The 24471-nt window shown below is 38.3% G+C and overlaps 4 protein-coding genes across 6 annotated transcripts; 2 read left to right on the top strand and 2 right to left on the bottom strand.

Moving 5' to 3' along the window:
• Positions 1-1435: 1435 nt before the first annotated feature.
• LOC119990372 (F-box/kelch-repeat protein SKIP11-like) lies at positions 1436-4137 on the top strand. Of its 2 annotated transcripts, XM_038836247.1 has the most exons (3): positions 1436-1670; positions 1782-1889; positions 2187-4137. In XM_038836247.1, exons 2-3 carry the CDS (start codon positions 1809-1811, stop codon positions 3594-3596), a joined length of 1491 nt encoding a protein of 496 aa, XP_038692175.1. In that variant the 5' UTR covers positions 1436-1670; positions 1782-1808; the 3' UTR covers positions 3597-4137. The 2 variants fall into 2 exon arrangements, with proteins under 2 accessions (XP_038692175.1, XP_038692176.1); XM_038836248.1 differs by lacking the exon at positions 1782-1889.
• Positions 4138-6898: 2761 nt separating this feature from the next.
• On the bottom strand, positions 6899-11471 carry LOC119990370 (probable methyltransferase PMT2). The gene is made up of 7 exons (XM_038836243.1): positions 11218-11471; positions 10051-10705; positions 9744-9954; positions 9266-9560; positions 8243-8617; positions 7825-7902; positions 6899-7501 (listed from the first exon to the last, which is right to left on the bottom strand). The coding sequence occupies exons 2-7, from the start codon at positions 10696-10698 to the stop codon at positions 7270-7272; spliced, it is 1839 nt and encodes a 612-aa protein (XP_038692171.1). The 5' UTR covers positions 10699-10705; positions 11218-11471; the 3' UTR covers positions 6899-7269.
• Positions 11472-12729: 1258 nt separating this feature from the next.
• Positions 12730-18664, bottom strand: LOC119990371 (O-fucosyltransferase 1). 2 transcript variants are annotated; one of them, XM_038836245.1, is made up of 10 exons: positions 18470-18664; positions 18168-18373; positions 17939-18083; positions 17109-17187; positions 16920-16990; positions 16319-16407; positions 14764-14887; positions 14304-14587; positions 13971-14100; positions 13152-13769 (listed from the first exon to the last, which is right to left on the bottom strand). In XM_038836245.1, the coding sequence occupies exons 2-10, from the start codon at positions 18173-18175 to the stop codon at positions 13152-13154; spliced, it is 1548 nt and encodes a 515-aa protein (XP_038692173.1). In that variant the 5' UTR covers positions 18176-18373; positions 18470-18664. The 2 variants fall into 2 exon arrangements, with proteins under 2 accessions (XP_038692172.1, XP_038692173.1); XM_038836244.1 differs by having other exon boundaries at positions 12730-13769; positions 18168-18663.
• Positions 18665-18858: 194 nt separating this feature from the next.
• On the top strand, positions 18859-21450 carry LOC119990373. The gene is made up of 2 exons (XM_038836249.1): positions 18859-19567; positions 21226-21450. Exon 1 carries the CDS (start codon positions 18874-18876, stop codon positions 19531-19533), a length of 660 nt encoding a protein of 219 aa, XP_038692177.1. The 5' UTR covers positions 18859-18873; the 3' UTR covers positions 19534-19567; positions 21226-21450.
• Positions 21451-24471: the final 3021 nt, after the last annotated feature.

Raw genomic sequence — 24471 nt, 5'->3', positions numbered from 1 at the left:
ATAAAACTCTTATGTCAAGAATAAAGAAAATACCCAATACAATATCGTCTGCAACAACTTGCATAGCAGAGAAATACGAGTCATACGACTCTTTCTTAAAAGCAGTAAACTTTACAATGTGATGAATTGTCATGAAAACATAATAAGATTGGGAGAGCATACGTTGAAGTCTTGAGATATTTTCTTTCACAATCTTAGTTAGAGCTACCATAAGACGGAGTATCATATAATCAATTTTGTTTACATCACATAATCCATTGTGTAGAATGAAAGCCATCATGTTTGAACTACTTTATAAAAAAAGATTGACTCGGGGGTGGAAACACAGTAATTACAAAATATGGGCGGCGTGAGAGGAGTAGGAAAGCAAAGGTGGATGGAGGAGTAGGCTGGATTTGTCTTTTTGTTGCCTTGTTAAAAATGCGTGGTCACTTTCCTTATCTGAAAATCTTATGGCAAATTCACCGTCCATAACAGAATTAAGAGATAAGACGTAAATTAATTTAATTAACGGTTTGACCGGTTCTTTAAAACGCGGCGCTCGCACAAACAGATGATTAGACATTCCATTGTTATCCAATTCCCACTTGGTCAAAACCCCAAGTTTATGTGATTTTTGTTTTGTTTGGGGTTTGTGGTGTGATGATGGATGGGTTTTTTTAAAGTGTTATGATTACGAAGAATCTAAGCACAGCACAGTGTAATTAGTTGACACGTTGTGTCTAAATACGTGTTCCACCGATGGCATGGCATTATTTGTTGTCTTCCTTTTCTTTGATAGGTCTCCCAGTATCCTACTCTTTCCTAGTCTCCTACGCGTCGGTATTAATTACACATGTTTTTGTCCTTGACAATTCAGCTTAGCACTGTGGTTTTTGTACATATTCAGGTTAGCCACGATTGCTATACTTCATTTTTTTAAAAATATTAATTTTGGAAAATAAATTAATTTATAAGCAATAAATTAAATGATGAAATGTTTAATTACACTATAAATTTATGTCGTCAGACCACATCAGAAAATAAATGATCAAGAAACCACGAAAAATGAAGGAGATCTAGTTCGAAACCAACGAAGAAATCTAACAGCAAACCTTATACATCACAAAATAAAATTAAAAAAAAGATAGATTTACATCTAGCGAGGAAGAGAAAGAAGTGCCAAATCTCTACTCTTTCCCATGCCGAAGAGAAGACGTAGGGGGAACGAAGTCGTCACGAAAAGAACAGTTCGTGTCCTCCCCGTCAACACGTGTACACGTCGGCTAGTTCATCCGCCGTCGATCATAAAACCAGCTAATCTATTCTCTCTTTCCTTACTGAGTTACTGCCGGCCCCACCACCACCTCCAACTCCTTGGCTGTCTCTATTTATGCCGTTTTAATTTTATAAATGAGAAAAAAATTAACAAATTAATGATATCTATTTTACACGTAATATCGTTATTTATTTCAGAGAACAGAGAGAGAGAGGGGGGACCTCTATACAAAAGATTTTGCTGTGAGAGCTAAAACCAAAAGACTGCTTCTGATTTGCAGAGAACATCGAAAGGACACTAATAACGCGAAGAACAGAAACAGCAAAGCCAATAGAGAGAGAGGAAAGAGAGATCGGTTGTTAATTTTTTTGTTTTCTAAAAATACCAATCAAGTCCTTCTCTTATCCAATCCGTAAGTCCCTCTCCCTGTGCATTATTTTTTTATGCTCCACTCTTATTACTTCATTCTTCCGTTTCTATTTTCTCGAGAAAATTGTCTGGACTTGATTTTTTTTCATTATAGAAAGGAACTTCAAGCAGATCTAACTTCATGAGCTTCTTCTGCGGTTTCATGGTTTCTGATGAGTTTTGCGATGTGGGTTTTGATTTTTTTATCCCAAGAGATCTGAAGGTTTATTATTTTTCTTTTCTTCCAAATCTAATTCGTGTCCAGTTGGAGCTCGAGAGGTTGTTGAATTTATGATTCCTCTTTAATTCTTGGTATTAAGATCGATGAGCGTTTTCTTGATTCACAAAGAAAAAACTTGAGACCTTATCGATACAGTCTTCATTTCCGTTTCTGATTTCATTGATTTCAAGGAAGTAATTGCAAACCACAGAGCGTTTTTTTATTTATTATTCTTCTATGCTTTAAATTTGAAACTCCAAGTTACTTTGAATGAAACGTAGTCTTAATTCTTCTGGATAGGTTCACCAGCCATCACTGACGGCGTTTCGGGAGGTCTTCCTGGTTTGGATTCCTGCAAATAAAGCATTTTTGTTACTCGGAGCGAATTTGGTGCGTTGTGAAGTTGGCTTAAGCCACAGAGACATGTTGGAGGGTCGGTCCTGTCTGGTTTCAAGGTTGTTCACAAGCTCTTACCAGCCAGAATCCCAGTGGGCTTTCATGCCTTATAGTGGAAGTGGGAAGCGCCCATTGGATCTTGATGAAGATGAGGATGGTAGCCATAGTCGGCAGCTCAATTTTCAAAGGCAACGGGGTTCCCGCGAAAGAGTACGTGAGCAACCCGGTGACAGAGCCACGGACTCCACTGACTCGGATTCCCTTATCCACGCCATCGGCCGGGACATGTCTATTAACTGTCTAATTCGTTGTTCGCGTTCTGATTACGGCTCTATTGCGTCCCTCAACAAGAGTTTTCGCTCCTTAGTAAGCAGTGGTGACATATATAAGTTGAGGAAGAGGAATGGTATAATTGAACACTGGGTTTACTTCTCTTGTCAGCTGCTTGAGTGGGAGGCCTTTGATCCTATTAGTCGCAGGTGGATGCATTTGCCGAGAATGACTTCCAATGATTGTTTTATGTGTTCGGATAAAGAATCATTGGCTGTGGGCACTGATCTGCTTGTATTTGGAATGGAGGTCGTTTCCCATGTCATATATAGATATAGTCTTTTGACAAATTCTTGGTCTTCTGGGATGAGAATGAATACTCCCAGACGCTTGTTTGGCTCTGCTAGTCATGGTGAGATTGCAATATTGGCGGGTGGGTGTGATTATCAGGGAACTATTCTTAGCTCAGCAGAGATGTATAATTCTGAAACTCAAACCTGGGTGACACTACCGAACATGAAGAAACCAAGGAAGATGTGCTCAGGAGTGTTTATGGATGGGAAGTTTTATGTGATAGGGGGAATTGGGGGTAGAGAGTCAAAGGTCCTTACATGTGGAGAGGAGTATGATTTAGAGACGAAAACATGGACTGAGATTCCTAATATGTCCCCTGGTCGGAGTGATGCTGCGGGGGATACTGAGGTGTCTCCGGCAGGTGGGGCTCCTCCCTTGGTTGCAGTGGTAAACAATGACCTCTATGCGGCTGATTATGCTGACATGGAGGTCAAAAAGTATGATAAAGAGAGGAAATTGTGGTTCACTGTGGGAAGATTGCCTGAACGAGCAGCCTCAATGAATGGTTGGGGTCTTGCCTTCAGGGCTTGTGGAGATCGGCTTATTGTTATTGGTGGTCCTAGGTCAATGGGTGAAGGTTATATAGAGCTTAATGCCTGGTGTCCAAGTGAAGGCCCTCCACAGTGGAACTTACTTGCCAGGAAGCGATCTGGTAGCTTTGTTTATAATTGCACTGTGATGGGATGCTGAAAAGCAGGATCTTTGTTTCATCATGTGCACCATGGTGGCGCTTGCCCCCGATGGTACGTACAACATTGCTTTCATCTTTGACACAGGAATCATGCTAATGAGTAATCTCTCCCTTCTTTCTTTTCTCATTTCTTTCCATTTCAGTGGGGGAGGGAGGGGGATGAGTTTTACATTTAACTCGAGATTCAATAGAATGTTTTTCTAAAGGTCTTGAGTGATAATTTTTTTTCCCTTCTCTTCCTTAAATTTGTCCTCCCCATTTTTAGTGACATGAGAAATTTCAAAAGTTCCCATCATGTAGTACAGGAATAGATTAAATAATTTGAAGCAAGAACACATTGGTAGCTTGTCATTGCCCCTTGCTGAAGCTTTTTTAAGAGCACGCAATTCGTTATATGGCTCTTAGAATTCTTAAATTTCGTGGCATTTTTTTCAAGAGAAATAAGTACCCGGACATTGTTGGCTTGGATGATGGCTTATGTACTGATGATTACATTACCTTTGCAGTTGATGGGATATAAAGCTATAAGTTATGAGCACATGAGATTGTTTTGTGCTTTCTTTCAAATTTTTGCTTCACAAAATCTACAGTCTGTAAGTTAATCTGTTGGCTCTGACATATTTAATGTTTTTGTGGCTCATTCGTTCTTCTTGCAAATGCTATTGGTTTGTTATGGTCGAAAGATTAGAGATGGCTGCCAATCTGATTGTCATTCGATTTCCATCTAATCTTTGCTAATTTATGTCATCACTGATGATTTGGAAGCTGAGAACATCTGGCCCATGGACTATTTAGTCCAGTGGGGTTACCTTTTTTGTCACCTTTTTGTTGCATGTTTCTGGAATTGATGTTGATCATACTTCCTTAATTACGCAATGAAGTTATAGAGCATATTAGTTGTTGACTTATAATGCAAGGAACTGGTTCTTTACTTGGGCATGTCATGCAAATACATGATTGCTGCTTTTAGTGTTAATAATTGCAAAATGTGGGTGGATTTATGCTTGGGGTTTGATTTGTCCCATTGAGTTATGTTTCAAAGTGCATCAAAAATGAGAACCCAGGAGGTAACATATGCTAAAGAGACTGGGTATGTACTTGCACTACTGAACATGATAACTTCTATGTTACTAAAGTTTTTAATGAGATCATTTCCAACAATGGCTAATTTTGTCCTCGATTCTTATGGAACTCTCTCTGCACCAAAACTTTACCTGCATTTGCAAGCACTTTTAAGAACTGGCTGCCAATTGCTTTTCTGGGTTTTGTGATCACACTTTTAGCTAAAAGTGCCTTTGAATGTCATATTTATTTCAAAACTGGGCCTAAGAGGTTTCGTTACTTCTGTTCTGACCATGTTAAGGCAAAGTGTTTTTGTAAGCATCATATCAAAACCAAATTTGCTTTGGAAGGAGATCTTTTCATAATGTTTCTGTGTTGGTACCAGTTTTTCTTTTGTTCTCATGGCAGATTTTTATTGTATATGAAGTCAATTATATGATAGATTATTCTGTCTTCAATTATTTTAGCATTTGACATCTTCATAGGAGGTTCGCATATGAGTTTAATGCCTCTGGTAGGTAGTCTGGATGGATTTGAATGAATTCTTTGGTGTTATTATTTGCTTTTTCCTGGAATATTAGTTGTAAGCCAAGAAATCAATTTGTCCAGCTGTGGTATCTAATAGATGTCAAAGTTTTCTTGCTCTAGGCATGTGTGGGATCCTTTTTGGTGCAGAATATTTGTTAGGGGCAATCAGAGTTTGACCTGTCTTATTTGGTTCTTTCATGTAAACTTATTTGTTCAATATTTTTCTTATCAAACCATCAGTTAAACACTTGTTGAACCCAGTTGACGTGCACACAGATAACAGAAAATTTGAAGGTTTCAATTTTTCTCCCTGCTGTTGGTCGTTTTAGTTTTACCTTTCCATATTCCATTCCATGCTATATCTAGCTCTCACGTTTCATGAACTACTGTGACTCAGTGCCTTATCACATGGATTGACGGTGTCGATAAATGGCAGTTGTCTGGAATCCTTGATGTAATGGTTATACTGCTTATGTGTTCAAGTCTGCTTCCATTGTTGTAATCCATCTTGACGCTGGTACTGAGCGCTTATGTGTTAAAGTCTGCTTCCATTGTTGTAATCCATCTTCTTGACGCTGGTACTGAGCAGACTATGATCTTAGTGTTTGAGCTACGTATTGTTACTTTCCTAGCAATAAACTACGTACATTTCAAGCTTGTGAAGCTTACGTCTGTTCTCATGGAGTGATGAATTGTTATGAGCAATGTGGTTCAAGGGCCTTAACCGAAGTTTACCAACAGTTATGGATTTTTTTTGGTACCCACTAGGATTAGGTTTGCTTACTAGTTTTCTTTTACGGTTCCCACCTTCCATTAGAACATCTTCGTGCGTGTGTTAGCTCGGACAATGAAGGAACCTTTCAGGCACATCTGGCAAGATGAACAGAAGAAAATCAGAAGCTCAGTTTTCTAGGGTCCGTGATATAAAAAGAAAGAACAGGGGAATGGAGGAGCTAACACACGAATCCATCATCAGTGAAATAATTTGGGCCTCCCATATTCTCTCCCCAAAAGGTCTTATTGAAGGGAGGAGAGAACCCAACTTATATGCAAGTTATTCTTGCATCATTAACCGATGTGGGACTTTGTCCAACACCCCTCCGCACTCGTGAGTTGGGTATCTCTATCCAAGGCCCAACTAGTGGATTTCTTATCGAGGACGAGTGCACACCGACCTATTCCGATACCATGAAATAATTTGGGCCTCCCATGTTCTCCCCTCAAAAGGCCTTATTGAAGGGAGGAGAGAACCCAATTTATATGCAAATTATCCTTGCATCATTTAACCGATGTAGGACTTTGTCCAACAATCAGGAATATGTCCATCTGAAGACACTGTTTGCTCATCAACGAACATAACAAAACAAACATTTTTCTTGGAAAATTCTCTCATCTGAAACAAGCAAGAAACTTAAAATGTTACTGAAATCAGGTTCCATAGATCAGAGGGAAGATCTCTCAAGGAGGAGATAATTGAGTCGGAGGGGAATGACGGCATGAATTGCAACACACATGATCCAAACGACCACGAGATCTCTCACAGCTATGGCGGGGAGCTCGCTGGAATCTCAACGCCTATTCGACTCACCAACTTTGAAACGACCCCTCTTGAAAAATATTATTGATTTGAGCGTCAAAGTGTTCCCAAGCCGTCAATGATAGGAACACAGATCATTTACATGTAAGCTTCCATTCAATAATGCTCATTTGATGCGAAATACATAGTATGCACACAGATCTTCTGGCCATACTCTTAATTAAAATGATAACTGTTCTATAATCATGTAAACACTGATCTAACAAAAACTTCCAAGTTCAAGAACACAGCTACTAGGCAACTTCCTGATTAAATCAATAATATTTTCATTTGATGCCAGAAGACAAATACAGGCCTCTCCAAAGCATACAAGGTATGTAACAGTCGAGCTTAATTCATTCATGTATTAAGTAGTGGAACCCTCCTTCGTATGCCAAGCAATCGTGTCGAGGAAATGCTCAAGCTGCGAAAAGTTAAGAGTTCTACAATGAATTGCCAGCTTACCAGCGCACCGGGACTTCGAGTTTTCCATTCTATCATTCATGTCACTGTGTGGATGTGGAGTTGCCACCAGCAACCCAATACTGCTTGACGGCAACCAGTATCTTCTCAGCGACCAAAGGACCGTCTTCATGATCAACCATTTTAGTATCCCACCGCATTCCTCCAACTATCTTCTTCACCTTAATCAGAACATCCACTTCATCACGGAATATGACTGCACCTTCTGGCCGCAAAATTCGGTCCATCTCCAGAAGAATGTCCTCGAAATCACATCTGCATACAGTTTATTACCCAAATGGAGTCAAATTATGATAGCTCGTATAAATAACAGACAGCAAGTCTTGTGCTGGACTGTACAAAACTATTTCCATTTTTAGAATAGCCGCTCGTAGGTGAAATAGTGCAGCTGCAATGATGTGTCCTCGATTATTGCTAGGAAGTTTGTAATTTGACTGGAAACATCATCTTCATGCTTTTACCGGATGTTTACTTGTTGAGCATAGATTTTGCTCATAGGAAACTGTGATATAAACATACAACAGCCTTGATAGCAAGGATAAAGGGTTCAAACAGGCATTCAGCAAAGTATTACTTACTTGTCCTTGTACAAACTAAAAACGCCATTGGCATGAATAAGGTCATACGTCCGCGGGTAAGTGGAGAATGCTTCACACCTACATCAGAATGACATCCATCAGCATAAATTATAGGACATGCGGGAAAAAGGAATAGAATAAACTTATATAATTGGATGAATGCATCAGATGACCCAATGCAAGATGAGTTCCTCAGATTCGTTACTGGAAAACAGGTATATAAGAATATTTCTAAAACCACGTCAACGATGGGAATCAATACGTAGTTTGGGATACTTCTAATAAGACTTCAACAAGAGGAGCATACTATTCATATATATATATTTTTCATTTATTAATGAGTATTGTTGTTCATTTTGTTAAGAATGCTTCAAAGCACCACATAAATAAAGCATATCAAAGGCAGATAAAGTTGTACCAGTCATGATAAATGCCGATTAATCCACGCTCATATATGACACCCAAAGTATTTTTCTCGGCTATGGTTGGCATAACATTCATGACCCACAATTTGGGAGATTGAATTGCGGCAGCAAATCCTCCCAAACCAGCATTCATGTCCATAATGTTGCGGTACCTCCCTGAATCAATAAGCTTATTGATCTTCCTGTAAGCATTCACATGCTTCTTCCATATTTTGCTGTCCTCCATGAAAGTCTCAACAGAAATTCCAGGTATAGAACCACTGGAAATTCTTGGAGGGACTGCATAAAGCCTTTCAGGAAATGCCTTGAGCTTCCCACCAGCAACTTCATCAGGATAAGGAGTTATGCATGCCTCCATTTTCTTGTACCTAACAAACAAAACAAAAAATCTATAAGAGAGCAGGAAGAAACGGTAGTATTGGCAGGGCATTCATACGGCCGTAATTATATTTTTGTTGAATTCAATATCAAGAATTGTTAAAATGGCTCAGCATCCACATAATAGTTTCAGAATGCAAACTATACGCAAGCTAACCAGTAGTCCTAAAATATCTCTTCAATAATGAAAACAACTCAAAAACCTTAAATATATAGCTTGGGCTTTACTACAGCTCAACAGAAACAAGAATCTGCAGCTCACCAGAAGACAATGATGGGGCAAACAGGACAAGCAGACGATTTGATTTTCTTAAGAATTTTCCCTTAAGACAGACAAATTAAGTCCTTTCCAAAAATTATGCTCAACAATATTCCACGTCCCAGTATGAGCACTGTCAAAATGACAAAAACTTCCTTTACTACCGTTTCTCAAATCTTACAGCTAATTTCTGAACCTGTTATTTCTTGGCATTTAATCTAGTATTGCCAATTCATATCATCCTATATCAGAAAATACTTTCAAATATCAAGTGGAAACAACACTTTCAACAAAATTGCTAAAGAAACAGAAATGCACAACATGCAGATGAATCAAGCCCTTTCTAAAATAAAATGAAATTTAAAGTACAGCACCATACCAGACGTTATCTGCATCTGCAGAGTTACAAAAAGTAGCTTGCAAATCCTCTCGATGTGTACTGCATGAATCACCATTTGCACTCTTTTGCCAAATAGCAATCTCACCCTTCTCAGACTTCTTTTCCCAACATAGAAGTTTTGCAGTTTCTTCAATCTTTCTCTGTTCCTCCTGAAGTTCATCTTTGGGACGCTGCCATGCTTTGTAATTATTCTTCCAATTGATAGGTGGACCAGAAAGAACCCAGTAACCACCAGGTCTAAGAACTCGGTCAACTTCAAACATGTAAAGCCCATCTGCAGTGTGTACAATTCATGAAGCAATCACCTCAACTGCTGCTATCAGATCTCAGGAAAAAGAGAGAAGGGAAAAAAAGCACGAAGGATGCTTGAAGAAAGACAATAATTGCAAGCATAACCCTTTCCAATTATCTTATTTTCCTTAATATATAACATTGATTACAGATGTGAAATTCTCACCATTTGCTCCCCATGGAATTAAGCAACGAGAACAATGGGCCATGTCAAATGCATTAGATGGATATGGTGTCCTAATAGAACCAAGAACACCAATTACAGCCGGAACACCCCGTTCAAGAGCAAACTGCACCTGTGCTTCATGTGAGTCTCTTGGTGCAAATGACATTGCAATAACATTTCTACTCCAAAGGTATGCACCCCAACTTGCAACCTATATTTGTCAGATGAAAAAAGCAAGTCAAGTTTGCTGCTTCTGAGAGACACTCAAAAACAAGATTATGGTAAAAGAACTTAAATAATATCTTACCCCACAGCCAGTGTCAAGTGCAGTTCTTACTGTCCCATTCTTAATTGGAATGACTGAAGCAAGCTGATCTATATACTTATCAGCCCCTTGAGGAAATTGTGTTCCTCCACCTGGGAACCTAAATACATTACCTTCATATTGAATCCAATTCTGAATAGCCTTCTCAACTGTCAGGCTCTTATATGGGGCATTTGCATAGGGAACATAATCACGACTCTTAGGCCAAGAAAATGGAGTTACATAACCTTTCGGAGCAGGTATCAGACAATGTAGCTTCTCCTCTTCAGGAGGACAATGCCTCTCTCGATATATCATGTTATCTCTAGGGAAAGTCATTGCCCGCTTCTGATCTTGGCAAGGAGTGTAATCGATGTAACGGGGATGACATGGTTCAATCACTCTGGGTTTTGATTCAGATTCATCGACGGTCACAGCTTCACCGCCATGATGAGTCTCAAAGTTTAGACTTGACACTATATTGCAATCTGCAGTGTTTTTGGTTATTTCCAGAGCTAGACTATCTCCCTTGCCGAATCCACTTCTCTGCCAAGCACCCAATATGTAGAAGAAACAACACAACCCAACTACAATAAAAATTTGTACTGAACTCCTAGTCCTACCATCAGCTGAATTTGGCTTCAATGCCATAATGAACCTGAATCAAAACCAGGATAATTAAGCATCTGGGAAATTACCCATAAAATCATAAAGCAAATTAAACTCACCCTTCAAGATTCAGTTTAACTAAAGCAAGCAACTTGATTGATCCGTAAGAATATATTTAAGAAACTAGAAATTAAAGCTTAAGATCTACCTAGATGCTTGGCCTACAACCACAGACAACCCAACATCAGATAAGAACATTATAAGCCATTTGCGATCCACTGATTTGAAGATCCAAACTGAACAAACAAAACTGTCTGTTCAGTTTTAGTCAACAATGTTGGAGTATCAAATCTAATGCAAGCTAAAAAAAGCAAACGATCTATATTGCAACTGAAATCCCCAAACCCAAAAAAAAAACCCCAAAAGAAGACATGATCTAAATATCTAATCAGAAGAAAAAAAAAAACAAAAACTTGGAGTCCAAACTGATCCCACAATAAGAAACCCAAAAAGAAAACATAATGAAACAATGACATGTATAGGGAATCAGATAAAGCTTACAGATCGCATGAAGAGAAGCGACTGGTGCTTGAAGATTTCCCCCACTCCCAGTCCAATCAGAGAGAGAGAGAGACAGAGAGATTTCCTGTAAAGATGCAATCTTTTTCGGTGACCAGCAATGATTTGTCAGTAAATCTTCTCAAAACCCAAAAAAAATAATCAAACAAGTATGTAGGGAGGAGCAAAACTAATATAGATCGTAGAAGAACAGGCACTCTCTTTCTAGATATCTTTTTTGTTTTTCCTGTTTTTCACAAATAATAATAATAATAATAATAAACAGAGGTAAGTTTGTCTTAGTAAAAAATAAAAATACACAGAGGGAAAGTTCCGCGTTTGTTGAATTGTGGGTCCCACATCCCGTGTTGGATACTTCGATTGGATCTGAATTGTTAAGGGATTGGGATTGGGATTGGGATTGGGATTGGGATCCGTTCACGATGATCGTGATCATCATAAATGCGGCCGAGTGGAGTGAACCGACGGGTCATGATCGTCGTGATGGAAATCGATTGATCATTCTATGGCCATAAAAAAGGAAAGAAAAGTTGATCATTAGATGTTGTTTGGTGCATGTGGGGTCGGGTGAGGAGAAAGAAAATTTCTTTTTTTGTAATATATGACAATTATGTGTGATTTAATGTTCAAGGAAGACCATTTCTTTGGCAAATGTTTGTACCAAAAATGACTGGATGACATGTGACAGCGTAGGACCTATCTTTGGACACTTTCATTAAATCACCAAAAGATACGCAGAGGTTTTATAGCTCACCATTTGTTCAGCTTCCAGAGAACCTAATTTCATTTGAATTGAAATCTAAGAATTTGTTGTCGAAAATAAGCATTGTGTGAAAGAGTTTTGTCCGAAATGCTAAAATCTCAGGATTTAATTGTTGAAGTTGTTTTGTTATATTTAAAAGCAATTCGTTAGCTAATGGCTGCGAATTTAGCTACATAAGCTTAGAAGAGACTCGAGATTTTGGAGTTTGTATCTACACGTTCCTAAATTGTCTTAGGAACATCCCTAGCAATTGCACAACGAACAGAGTTCAAACTTGGCCCTCTCCCACACTTTGAGGATCAAGTCATTTTCCCACATTCATCAAACAAAAGAAACTAAGAATGCCAACCATCAACCTCTAAACTTATTTTCTTACAAGTACCAGAATCAACTAAAGTCGCCCAAGTAAGAGAATGTTGGAACCTATTGTTTGTCCAAGGTCCAGAGAAGGAGTGAAAGACCTTGTTTACTTCCTCAAGCATGCTGTTGATCAAAGAGATCCATGACCAAATGATTTATATACTGGTATAAAAGAAAGTAATTTAAAATCTATAAGAACGCCAAACATTTCACACTTGATCCCAACCTTTGCTTCGGCTGCCCTCTAAAAGCACATAGATTACAGCTACTAACATACAGTCCTCCCCTGAAATTATCTGAACATAACTTCCTATGGTATTTACCTAATTTTTTTGACTCCATTGCCATGTCTGCAGAATGAGTAACAAAAATTTGATTACAAGCATTTTCTTCTTCTGTTATTATGCATCTCCACACTGTTCATCTTCTACAAATATAATAGAGGCCAACAAACTTTAGCTTAAAACATTTTCCAGCAATTCTGGTAAAACTTTTGCACTGACGCGCCAAATTATGAAAGCTAAAAGCAGATTTCTAACATTGATGAAGATCAATTCCAAACTATGACTATCAGTGAACCCAGAAGCAAACCAAAAATTAGGAAGAGCAGGAGGCACAGCTAAAGAAATAGGAATTATGTGTCTCAATAATGCTACACCAGACAGGACACTTCAAATATAAAGGTTACCTGAAAGGCTAAACATGGTCGGAAAACCGGTTCCTTGAATTTGGTGCATGAGATTAATTACGAGGAAAGATAGGATAAACACTGACTTAAGTATAAGGCAACTTCTTATCTTCCTGCCACAGATGTTGAATGTGTTTGATTTAAGGATTCCAAGTCAGAGTTCACTTTACTTTCCAACTTGCTATTTAAAAGCTCGAGGACATTCTGTGGAGGGCATCTGTGCGCAGGATTATTTGTTTCCATCTGGCAAAAACATTCAGGCCAAGAATTTGTATAAAATGATTCAGGAGAGACGCGCTTGTGGGGACTGCCAAAGTCTGTTTTTAGCATGACACGCCTGACAGCTTCTTCAAAACCAGCTACGTGTCCATTCTCTCGATCAATAAAAATAGGGGCAAGAGCTTTCCTATCAGGCCTAATTGTAGTTCGGAAGCCATAGTAGAGGCGGTGGCCCAAGAGGTTGTTAGCAAAGTTGCTTGGTCCATCATATGTTGGCATGAAAACGTCAGCAAGGAGACAAACCATATAATCAACAGCAGACCCCAACAAACCTCTAGTGTTTGTGGCTAGCTCCTCCGTAGGGTCCACCGAACTATGGTTGTCAAGTCGAGGAAACAGGGCTCTAAATGGTTTCATGAATCTCTCCCCACCAAATAAATCACCAGCTGCTATATATATCCTAGTCGAATTGTCAAACCCCATTGCTCTTAAGATTAGACCAACCTGCAGCGAAAAAGAGGCATTGTAATATCATGTATTTATTTATCTGTTGCCTGCTACTGATGGCAATGAACTAACAGTCAACACGGCCAAGTAACTTTCATAAACTCAACTAATGGTAAAAATGAAGGAATCAGAAAAAACTAAACATCAAAAAAAATAATTTGAAAAGCAATCATGAACATTACTTACAAGAAAAATTACCTCTTCTGGAGTTAATGGGCATTTTCCAATGGCCCTTCTTTCACTATAAACAAGATCCTTGTCCGCAAAATTTTCCTTCCGATACTTGCTCAATATTTTTTGCTCTTCAGGTGTAAAAATGTCTAAGCACCTGCAAATAAGTCATGCCAGTGTTAAAGGTTTTCCGATAAAAACATTGTTTTCCATCAATATTCAAAATAGTATATTCTTCCGACAATATAAAGAAAATCTACACACTGTAAACAGATTAAAGGTACTAAAGGAAATATATATTAAAAATGACTTGGCAAAATAAGTACGCAGAATAGTCTAAGTTAATTGGGAGGAACATACCCAGCAAATGCCAACATATCCATCTCAAAACGAAGATGTATCGCCATAAAGTGACCTTGCGAACGAAGTTTATCAACTATTGACTCGCTTAACTTCATAATATGTGGCTTGAATGTTAAAGCATGATAGTTAACTCTGCACCTCAGTCTCTGGTATTCGGGATTGTCTATCTCTTCTGCCAAACGATGTGAAAAGGGTGTCAAATAAATTGCACCATGTTCCTTCATTTTTTGTAGAGCAACTGTTGTATACCAACTAATAGGAGCGTCTCTTGGAGGACGCAGCTATACCACAAGAGAAAAAAAGTAGTGTCAAACTTGTACTGATAAAAAATTCAAGATTGTTAATTAACGGACTTTGTGGTGTAAGATGTAAATATTGAAATTTACTTAGCACCAAGAAGGTGCACAAGAAAAATTGCAAGGAAAAAGAATATTAAATAAACATTCAGTAGTAATACCTGATGAGCTTTTATCTTCTTGGTTTTTCCATTTTTGCGAATTTCCGGTATGCTTTCTACAATCCGCACATCGTATCTCAATGAATGGATAAAATGCTCAACATCATAGACACCATGGAAACCACTGCACAGGCAGAGGAAGCATTATTGAATTTAAACCATGGCACATACTAGAATAACTTTTGATCCTCTCTAAAGGAAGTGAAAAACTAATAACAATACATCAGGAACCACTTTCATATGAAGTACCAAAAAAAATGGGTACAAGTAAGACTTCAATTTCAGTTTCAAGTCACTGCATATCAAGGACACAAGCAATGATGCAAGTTATCTGTTAAAAAATAAAAACAGTTAAAAGGGAAAAAAATGCCTCAGAGAATTATGTAGTGTCTACAAGTGGGCATATAATTTTGCATTCACAAATCATCTAAATTATCGTAAGTAAAAAAGCTGGTGTATTTCAAACCATAATGTAAGTTTGGCATATTTCGGATGAATAAGGCCTCAGAGCTGAGCCTACCCTTAAGAAAATGCTGAATGTATTCGCATTATCTTCATTCCCATTCTGTGAGAGCCTTGTGCACCGGCTAGGTTGCCATTTTTATTAATGTTAATAAATATTAATAATTTGTTTTACATTCAGAAATTGTAATCTACATGGTCTGCTTGGGATAAATGGTTCAATAATCTCATTCAGGGAATGCAAACAGCATTTCCTTTGCTTGGAGGGTAGATGAGTAGCAAACCAAGTTTTAAGAATGCTCAACACCACGAGGTTGATTCAATAAATTCAGCAATGTCGTCCTCTGTTGGTATCTCTTGGAACATCGCTTTTAATAGGACATTCTTGCAATTCTGAATTACCATCTTTAATTCTAATATTAATCCTGTTCTTGAGGATGGGATTCAGTGGAAGCTCTCCAATGACAAGGTGTTTACTGTAAATTCTTACTACCGGAAGCTCCTAAAGGCCAATTTCCATCTTGGCAATTCTCAATTTCACTGGAACTAATCTGGAAGTCAATAGCTCCTAGAGTTGTTTTCTTTTGCAGAGAAGCTCTGTGGGGAAAAATTCAGGCATTGGATAATAAGCAGAAAAGAGATTTCAACCCAACTAACAGAGGCTGTCTTTGCAAAGAGAATCAACACTCCATAGTCAAGGAGGGTTTGGTTCACCGCAATTAACCTCATAGGCTTAAAGTGGGTGAGCATTTCCAAGGTTGATTCAGAATTGCCATCCCGGAGATGTTACTCTACACGATAGATAAGAAAAAAATTGAAGATAATCTTGTTTATTCCTTCACCCGTCATTTGGTGATTTGACAGGAGATAAATTGCAGGATTTATTAGTCCGGGAAACCTCTTTTGATGTTTTTATTGATAATTGGCTAGCTTGTATCAAATTTCGGTTTTGTTTGCTCTGTAGGCTGTAGCAACTTTGTTGAGAACATTAGCTTAGCCTCATAATTTCTGTTCAGCGCTCTTTGCTGCCTTAAAAAGTTTCTTAAAAATAAAAAATAAAATAGTTTTAAGAATAACCAAACTAAAGGAATACCTGGTGTCATGCCAGAAGGAGTTGGCATCCAGCTCAGGGAGCACAAGTGTAGCATTCATGATTCGTGCAGCAAGAACCGCATTACAAATCTAGAACATCAGAAGTGTGCACATTAACTAATTCCATATAAAATTTACATGTAGCATTACAAATCTAGAACATCAAAAGGATGCAGCATCTCAATATCATTCATTAGCTTCATTTGCTCATTTAAGCAATTCACAGAATCTAGTTTAATTATAGAAATTTAAAGTACACAACTCTCGCGCACAAGGCAATTGTAGTGGGTAGAGTCGGGGACAAACAGAATGTATGCAGACCTTACCACCCACATAACATGTGGAGGGCTGTTTTCAGCAATTGAACATGTAACCTCTAGGTTGCACCATTGCAAATCTATCACTTGGCCACATGTTCTTTTGCTGTGAGAGAAATTTAAAGAAACAAAAAAAAAAGAAAAAAAGAAGCCCTTCTCTTGTGAAAAAATCAATGGAACTGGTACAGAACTTAACATTTTTTCTGGCAAACACTGCAATTTGGTGAAAGTTAAGTCCAATGAGAGACAATATAAGAAACTAATTTATTCGAAAGAGATACAAACTGCACTGCGCTGCTGATTCAGACCACCATTACAACGAACTCGCAGATAGCCATTGCTTTCTCTTGGAGGAGCTGTTGCAAATAAAAATAACATAATATTTTTAAGAAATACCCAAGACTTTATATTTTTAGGATCTAAACCATTCTATATCATAAGAGAGTCTTCTTATAAAACATGGAAACTACATACGGGGCCAATCAGATCTTGGAGCAGACAACGGCCTCCAGCCATCAGAATTAGCATTTGCCCAGAGTTCTTCCACCTTGATCTGTTTGGACATGGGAAGAAAAAAATTGTCATATTCCAAGAACAATTGATACATTTGATAGGAATGATCAATGCCTTTTTCAACTCCATTTACAAAATTAGATCAAGCATCAATAGTGGAGACTGCTTTATTATTGAAAAAGTGTGTATCCATGCATTGCTCTCAAAAATAATTTGAGAATTCTCGGGTTCTAAGAAAAAATTGACACCAAAGGAGAAGTAAAAAGGAAAACAAGTGAGCGTGCACGTATCCCTCTCTACATACCAAATCCAGTTACAACATGAGCACGTCTTGAAGTCACTGAATAACTAATGATAACTTTGGAATTCATCCGCAAAAGGATTACTTTTAGACTTAAAGTTAAGTGTTTCATTGACAATAGAATTTAAGTTTGTCGGTAAACCCTATAATTTAAATTAAATAGTAGAAGTACTTATAAATGTAAGGATAATTACTACGGTCATAGGTGGGTGAGAGATGAATAATTCAAAAAGGTAACACAATAAAACACCACCCAGCTTTGTCAAGACAATATGAAGCATGCCAAAAACAACATAGGGGCAAGTAAATGAAGCCAATCTTCACAAGAGAGGGTATTATTATGGCAAGCCAAGTAGAGAGAGTTGATGTTCTCAATTATAAATATATTATTGTTGAAGTGGAAACATCAAGCTCATACTTGGAAATCTGTAACACAAATTGGGATGATAACTGCTTTGGAACCCAGAAAAGACAAGTTGATTAACCTAACCTCGGAGGGATAGCCATTACTGCCGCTAGTGGTGGCCGAGAACAAGAGGGAAAACGTGCAAATTAAAAGAACGACGACGGCAATAGACAGCTTCACCAGCATTCCCTTCATTCCTTGCTTTCCGTGCGGCCGGTGGTGCCCAGGCCTGCAAATCCACAGTTCAATCGAACAACCCATTAGTCAACAAGCAATTAACCTCTGTTTGCTTCCATGGAGTTTATATAGGTACCTTCTCATTGTTTCGGATCTGAATTTTGTTGTTGGCAAGACAACTTCGTATGACCACAGAATGTGAGTGTGGCGGTGCAAACCTTCGGGACTACTCACTTTGTTTGTTAAGGATGCCAAACTCGATCCCAAGCATCGGGAGAAACCGGTGCTCAATTGTGCCTCACTTTGTGCAATTGCAGGAGCGTCTCTTCCTCAATTTCTTTACTGCCGTCAGTATTTGAATAACAATAGAACTCAAAAAATAGAGGTCTACCACACTGGCTAAAGAGTTAGATAATTGGTTTTAAGCAATCATTTTACCGGTGAGGCCATCGGCAACTGAGAGATCGGGCTGAGAATGAGAGACTAGAGATCGGGGGAGAGAGTAGACACTACACTAGGAAAGACTCTTGAGGCTTGAGAGGGAGCCAGGGAGGCCGCAGAGAGGGAGATCGTCGGTGTCGGGCAAGCTGCGGCGGAGAGGTAGGCCGCGTGAGCCGTGAGGAAGAATTGAATCCTAAATAAGTACATTAAACCGAACAACCGGGTATACCGCGGGCTAAACCAGTATTTACCGGTTCAGTAAATCAATCGTATTTAATTAAATCAGACCGGTGACCCTCCGATTTTCGATTCAACCGGCCGATCCAAACCGGTTTTAAGTAGAAAAGCTGTTGATTGCAAATTGCAATGTTTCATGGCCCACCTCCCTCTCAAAGCAGCCAATGGAAACGATCTTCCACCTTCAATTTCAAGTAACCACCACCCAACACTCTCTAACGGATAAACCACAGATGGCCTCCACTCCCATTCTCTCACCCTACACCACTACCACCACCACCAACCCCGCCGCCGCGACCCCCTCTTTAACTCTCCAATCTCACAATTTCTGCTCCAAACTCGGACTCCCTGTAAAACACAGACGACAAATCACTAAGCTTCAGGTGTCTTCCCCCACGAACAATCCCGTCACCAAGCCCTCCTCCCCAAAACCCACCCAAGAAATCGTATTCTTCGACGGTGGGGCCCACTACGGTGACCTTTTAGCGAACCTGCTCCTGGGTTTTACTATTCTGTGGCTTCCATTGACTCTGGCAGCTGTTTCAAGGGCATTTTATCTCAGATACAGGTTCACGAACCTGCGTGTGACGGTGATATCGGGACTGACGGGTCAGGACAGGAGTGACTTCTCTTACAAAGTTATTAAGGACGTCCAGGTTGTGCCTCGTTTTGTGGGTGAGTGGGGTGACATTGTCATTACCTTGAAGGATGGTACCAAGGTTGATCTTAGAAGTGTGCCTAAATTTAGGGAGATTGCCAAGTATTGTCTATCTATGGCTGAGGAGCCTGCAGCTTTGAAGGAATCTGGGCCTAAAGGGTTTTAGAGGTGATGGTTTTTTCCAGATCATGTTACTTGAGGTATGTAAAAAAACAAATCATATTTCAATTTGTCAAGATTATACAATGGCAATCTGCTCATATTTTTGATTTTTTTATTTTAATTTGTGGAGTTATGAGTGCTGTTAGAGAATAATTTTTGTTATAGTTTAATGTTTTAGGGATTTGAGTCTCATAATGGTAGATGAGTAGAGGTAATTGCCAATTAAAATCATGAATGATAAGATTCCTAAAGCAGAACTGCTATATAACTAAGCATGAGAGAGATATCAGTAATTGTATATTCAGGAATTACGAGTTTGTGCTGGGCCTGTGACCGTATTATCTGTAATTGTAGACTTGTAGTAAAACTGAAGGGTGAGATTGCACAGCCCCTGTAAATCTGTAATAGTGTAATGTAATCCATTGACCTTGTGATTTTTTATTATGAAAGCAAGACCAACTTCAGATTGCTACAGCTGCATGCTTTTTCAATCTTCAACTGAAGTGAGTCAATTTAAGTGAATGCTCAATTCCTGTACTTTATAAGTGACTCTAAGTTCATGCATTGAATTAGGTTAATACATTGAAACGTATGATTCAGTGACTTAATAAATTTCATTAGTTTCAATGCCTTTGTATGGAAAGAGTAGGCATGATTGGTTTACATGGGAGGTGGAAGTGGCATTGGTTAATAGATTGGAGACTGCAGTAACCTTTTATGGAAAACAGAAGCTTGCAATTTTGATGGAAAGTTGTCCACTTGTCCTAAAGGTTTTAGACGGAGTTTAAATCAATAAATGTTTCATCTATTTTGCTTGATTTTAGGTTGGTAAAAAAAAGTTTCCGCCTTTTTTTGAACACACGGAGCCTTGATGATTAGAAAAGCAAGAAACACTTCAAATTGTATGTTTTTTGGATCTGGAAGTGAAATGAACTGACTAGAGTAATTGGAAGTGAATGCTCAAGTTCTCTGCTTTTTCAGATTGTTATGACTCTCTAAGTTTGTATATTGAATTTATCTTTGGGGTTTGATCATAGTGTATATAAAAAGTGCACAATTCTGGAGACAGTGACCTGAGTAAGTATTCTTGATTACACGGGAGGTGGAAGTGACATTGGTAAGTAGATTGGAGATCCGCAGCAATCTTTCTATGGAAAACTGTCTTGAACAGAATTGCAGGTGGTAGAAAATGGAGAATATTTAACTTTTCAAAAGTGTTTTTCTGAGTTCTATGACTAGGGGGAGGTTTTAGAATTTAGATGAAGGGATCCTTTCATCTATGAAATCAGGACAGAAAAATATACATGTCAGGGATATTGGTCTCATGTTTTTCAGAGCTTTAAGATTGTCTTTGCAATTCATGTAACCCACCATTTGCTGATCTCCATCACCTAACATACTTGACTGGATCCTCATATTGAGTACCAGGAGAATATTATAGCATCATTTTGGGGCTAAAAAACCAGAATTTCTATGGTTCATGGGAGATTATGGTTTTTAACATGGTAGAAAACCATAATCAGGAAACCAGACTAGCGGACTTGCTCGATACCCACTTCGTGTAGGCTTGCCTTGGACTGGTGATGCTAAAAGATCAAGCCCAGAACCTACAATATTATCTGGATTATCTTCACTGATCGTTCTATTTTGCTATTGTTCTCACTTCACTTGTTTTCCATGTTGTTTTTACTGGCAGACCCAGTTTAATCTGGTATTTTTGTGGGAGACCACTGACTCTTAAATTGGCCATCTCCGTCCGTCCGAATATATCTATGAAGAACTTTGACACTTTCTTTTGGGCAATTTTTGACATTTCGGGTGCACAATTTGTAATGAAAAGATGATATGAACAATGCAAGTTGTTGGTTCTGATTAAACAAACGAAACGGGTGGATAAACTCGGGTTTCACCATCGTCAGGATCGTCGTTTTTCGATCTGTGTCATGTGTTCTCTAATCCAACCTAATGACCTATTCTATAATTCGTGAAGAGAGGGTTACTTGGGTCGGGCCCGTCATGGACCCAAGCTCAAACCCAATTTCCAACAGTGTTATTGCACTCCCAACCACCCTTGAACTTAGGGTGTCAAAAAACCGGTTCCGGGTCAGACGGCAACAATACATATTTACGAAATATTTACATGTCTAGATCCTAATTTGGATTAGATTTCAGATGTATTTAATTGACCAAATTTGAACAGGTAAATCGAACAATAACCTAGTCCGGGTTAGGGTTTGGACAAGTAAATCGGATAATATTTATGTGTTTACATCCTGACCCGGTTTTAAACTTGACAAAATTTTGGTGTTTGGATCCGAATTTTGGATATATAACTTATGTCAAAACTTGATTAATCAGGGTCGGACAATAACCTAGAGTTTCGCCACACCTACCCGAACCCTCCCTTGTATACCATTAGTTTCAACAGTGGCAGCATGCCATGGCCAGCGGCAAGCAATTGTAGAATGATGATGCAGGGCAACGTACAAGCGCTCGATCAGTCCTGTGGGGCTTGAACGAGAAGACAAAGTCTTGATCATATCCTAGCTAGATAACTAGTGAGCGTGAAGTTTCGCAGAAATTTCTTTTGCCAAAATCCAAATGATATACTGTGTTGTACTGGTTGAGAAAATCATAACTTAACTTGGAATAAAAAAAATAAAAAAAATAAAAATTTATGAGTCTATCTGTCTATGGGGTCCAGTTCAGGACATGGAACTTGGATTGAACCAGTCTAATATAAACAATTGGTATCAGAGAGCTAGGTCCCACATACTACTGTGTTCGATGGACTCGTGTATGTGGAGAAACCGGGGCATCCCATATGGAAGGAACTGACACAAATAATGTCCAGCTCGCATTCTAAGTCCCATACTTTGATAACCAAGCATGTTGCAGAGGAAAATAAAAGGGAGAATCTTCATGGACAACCAAGTCCAGTACTCGCAAAAGAAAAGCTGAAGCCATGGGGTTAGCCCAATTGATTGTCATTTTTGTTTTCTATTTATTAACAAAAATCACAAGAAGTAGCGAAGGAGGGATACATAATCAGGCATATATATATATATATATATATATATATACATACATAGGACTATAGGAGGTGGTGTCAAGTCATGGGCTCTGGCAGAGAGGAGCTCTCTCTCTCTCTCTTTCTCTCTGTGTTTTAATTAGTGATCTCTCTGGTGAGCCCTTCCTCTTTATTGAAACATGCTAAAGAGGAAAACGAAGTTCCCATTCTCTGATTGCCAGAACCCACTTTGCAGGTTCTCTCCGCTGTAAAATTGTTTGCTTTTGGGTGCTACTCAAGGTTTTGGTACCAATACACAATTATATATGTATATATATATGTCACATTCAAGCAGTACTATACCTTCTCTTTGTATCCCTACACAAAGAATTTAGCTTTACTTACTTAGAGATCCTAAGGTTGAGACTAGAATGCCTGATTTAATCAAATTATCAAGTACAAATTTTCTGGTTTATCCAGAGCGAGCTAGCTCCATTTGCGCACACAAGACTTTTCTCGTGACTCAACCACAAACCATTGGGCACCACCACCTTATTTAGTTAAGCATATATACACCTCATCAACCATGAGCATGTATCCGATCGAGTAGTAGAGTTGCATGGGTACAACTTAACGGTCACAGATTCAATTCATGGAAATAGTTTTTTACATATTATGTGAAATAAAGTTTACGTAGATCTTACATGTTCTTGATCTCGACTCCGTTCATTCCAAAAACCTTTTACACTATTCTAGCTAATCAATGAGTCCATGACATTGACAATTTACATATATATATGTGCACTTGCATTACAAAATATAAAAAGGGCGGGAAAATAGGTATAGTATTTACACGTCTCATTCTAGCTAGCTTTGATCGGAAAATGACATAAAATTAAAGAAAATTTTAAAATATAAATACCTAAGTTAGGTTGGGTCGACCTTTGAATTATCAATTGAAGATTGTTGTATACTATATATTATCTAGCTAGGCAGGCATGTCATGGCCCTAAAATGAAGAAAAAGCAATTAGACCACTCAATAATATCACTATAAATTAACTATAATTTTAACAACAACAAAACACGGTTGAGCAACTCAATATAATATATGATGTAGAATTAATATCTATTTAATTCCTCGGTAGCATTTTTTATTGACTAAGTTCAATTATATCTTTGACCAAATTGTCACTAAATTAAGCGGGCAATGTATAGTGGCGGCAAGTGCCACATTCGCTAACCCTAATCCACATTTTCTTTTGCAATAGAGAAGCTTCTATACGCCTCTACCATATAATTAGTGAAGGAGTTTTTATCTCTCCCGGGCCGCCAAATCATATGGATTCTAAATATCCTAAGTTCGATTCTCAATAGAAGTAATATTAAGGTGGTCATGTGCTAGGTTTTGCTCAACTTATATTGTCGTCAGGTGAAAAACTTCTGAATACGTGGATTTGATGACCTGAGTTTAGCTAGGTACATATCAAAACCTTGTATGGTATGTATATATGAAGAGGTATATATACAAGGGGAGGGCATAGGATTCCCAAATTCGTTTTTTTTCTTTATAATATGAGGGAGCGTGCCTTGTAGAAAAGATGGGACGAGAAAGCTTAAAAAGGGTGGCTCTAGTATCAAAAGAGAGAGCTCACATTAGTTGTAGGAATCCCAAGCAAAGTGAGCCCCAACATTCACACACACATATATATATAAAGTTACATTTACATTAAAAAGTTTAAGAAAAAAACAAACAAATATACATATGCCACAATGCTTTTGGTTCCACACGTGGGGCCTTTATTCCTCTATTTCCCTTTTTTATTTTTACATTTGTTGAAGGAATATTTTCCCACTCAATCAGAATAAACTTTCTCATTTCATAAAAGAGAAAATAAAAAGGAAAATTGAAAGACCAACATTGTATTGTATG

Source organism: Tripterygium wilfordii, chromosome 22 (assembly GCF_013401445.1).
Source record: "Tripterygium wilfordii isolate XIE 37 chromosome 22, ASM1340144v1, whole genome shotgun sequence".
Classification (NCBI taxonomy): Eukaryota; Viridiplantae; Streptophyta; class Magnoliopsida; order Celastrales; family Celastraceae; genus Tripterygium; species Tripterygium wilfordii.
This window is presented reverse-complemented; position numbering and strand designations above follow the sequence as displayed.

Coding starts and splice junctions, on each gene's coding strand:
- LOC119990372 (XM_038836247.1), top strand. CDS start 1,809: ATGAGCTTCTTCTGCGGTTTCATGGTTTCTGATGAGTTTTGCGATGTG. Junction 1,890..2,186: donor TTATCCCAAGAGATCTGAAG/GTTTATTATTTT, acceptor TCTTCTGGATAG/GTTCACCAGCCATCACTGAC.
- LOC119990370 (XM_038836243.1), bottom strand. CDS start 10,698: ATGGCATTGAAGCCAAATTCAGCTGATGGTAGGACTAGGAGTTCAGTA. Junction 9,955..10,050: donor CACTTGACACTGGCTGTGGG/GTAAGATATTAT, acceptor TGACAAATATAG/GTTGCAAGTTGGGGTGCATA. Junction 7,502..7,824: donor TTTAGTTTGTACAAGGACAA/GTAAGTAATACT, acceptor AACTGTATGCAG/ATGTGATTTCGAGGACATTC.
- LOC119990371 (XM_038836245.1), bottom strand. Junction 14,888..16,318: donor TCCTTCTGGCATGACACCAG/GTATTCCTTTAG, acceptor CTGCCTGTGCAG/TGGTTTCCATGGTGTCTATG. Junction 14,588..14,763: donor AGAAGATAAAAGCTCATCAG/GTATTACTACTG, acceptor CTTGTGGTATAG/CTGCGTCCTCCAAGAGACGC.
- LOC119990373 (XM_038836249.1), top strand. CDS start 18,874: ATGGAAACGATCTTCCACCTTCAATTTCAAGTAACCACCACCCAACAC.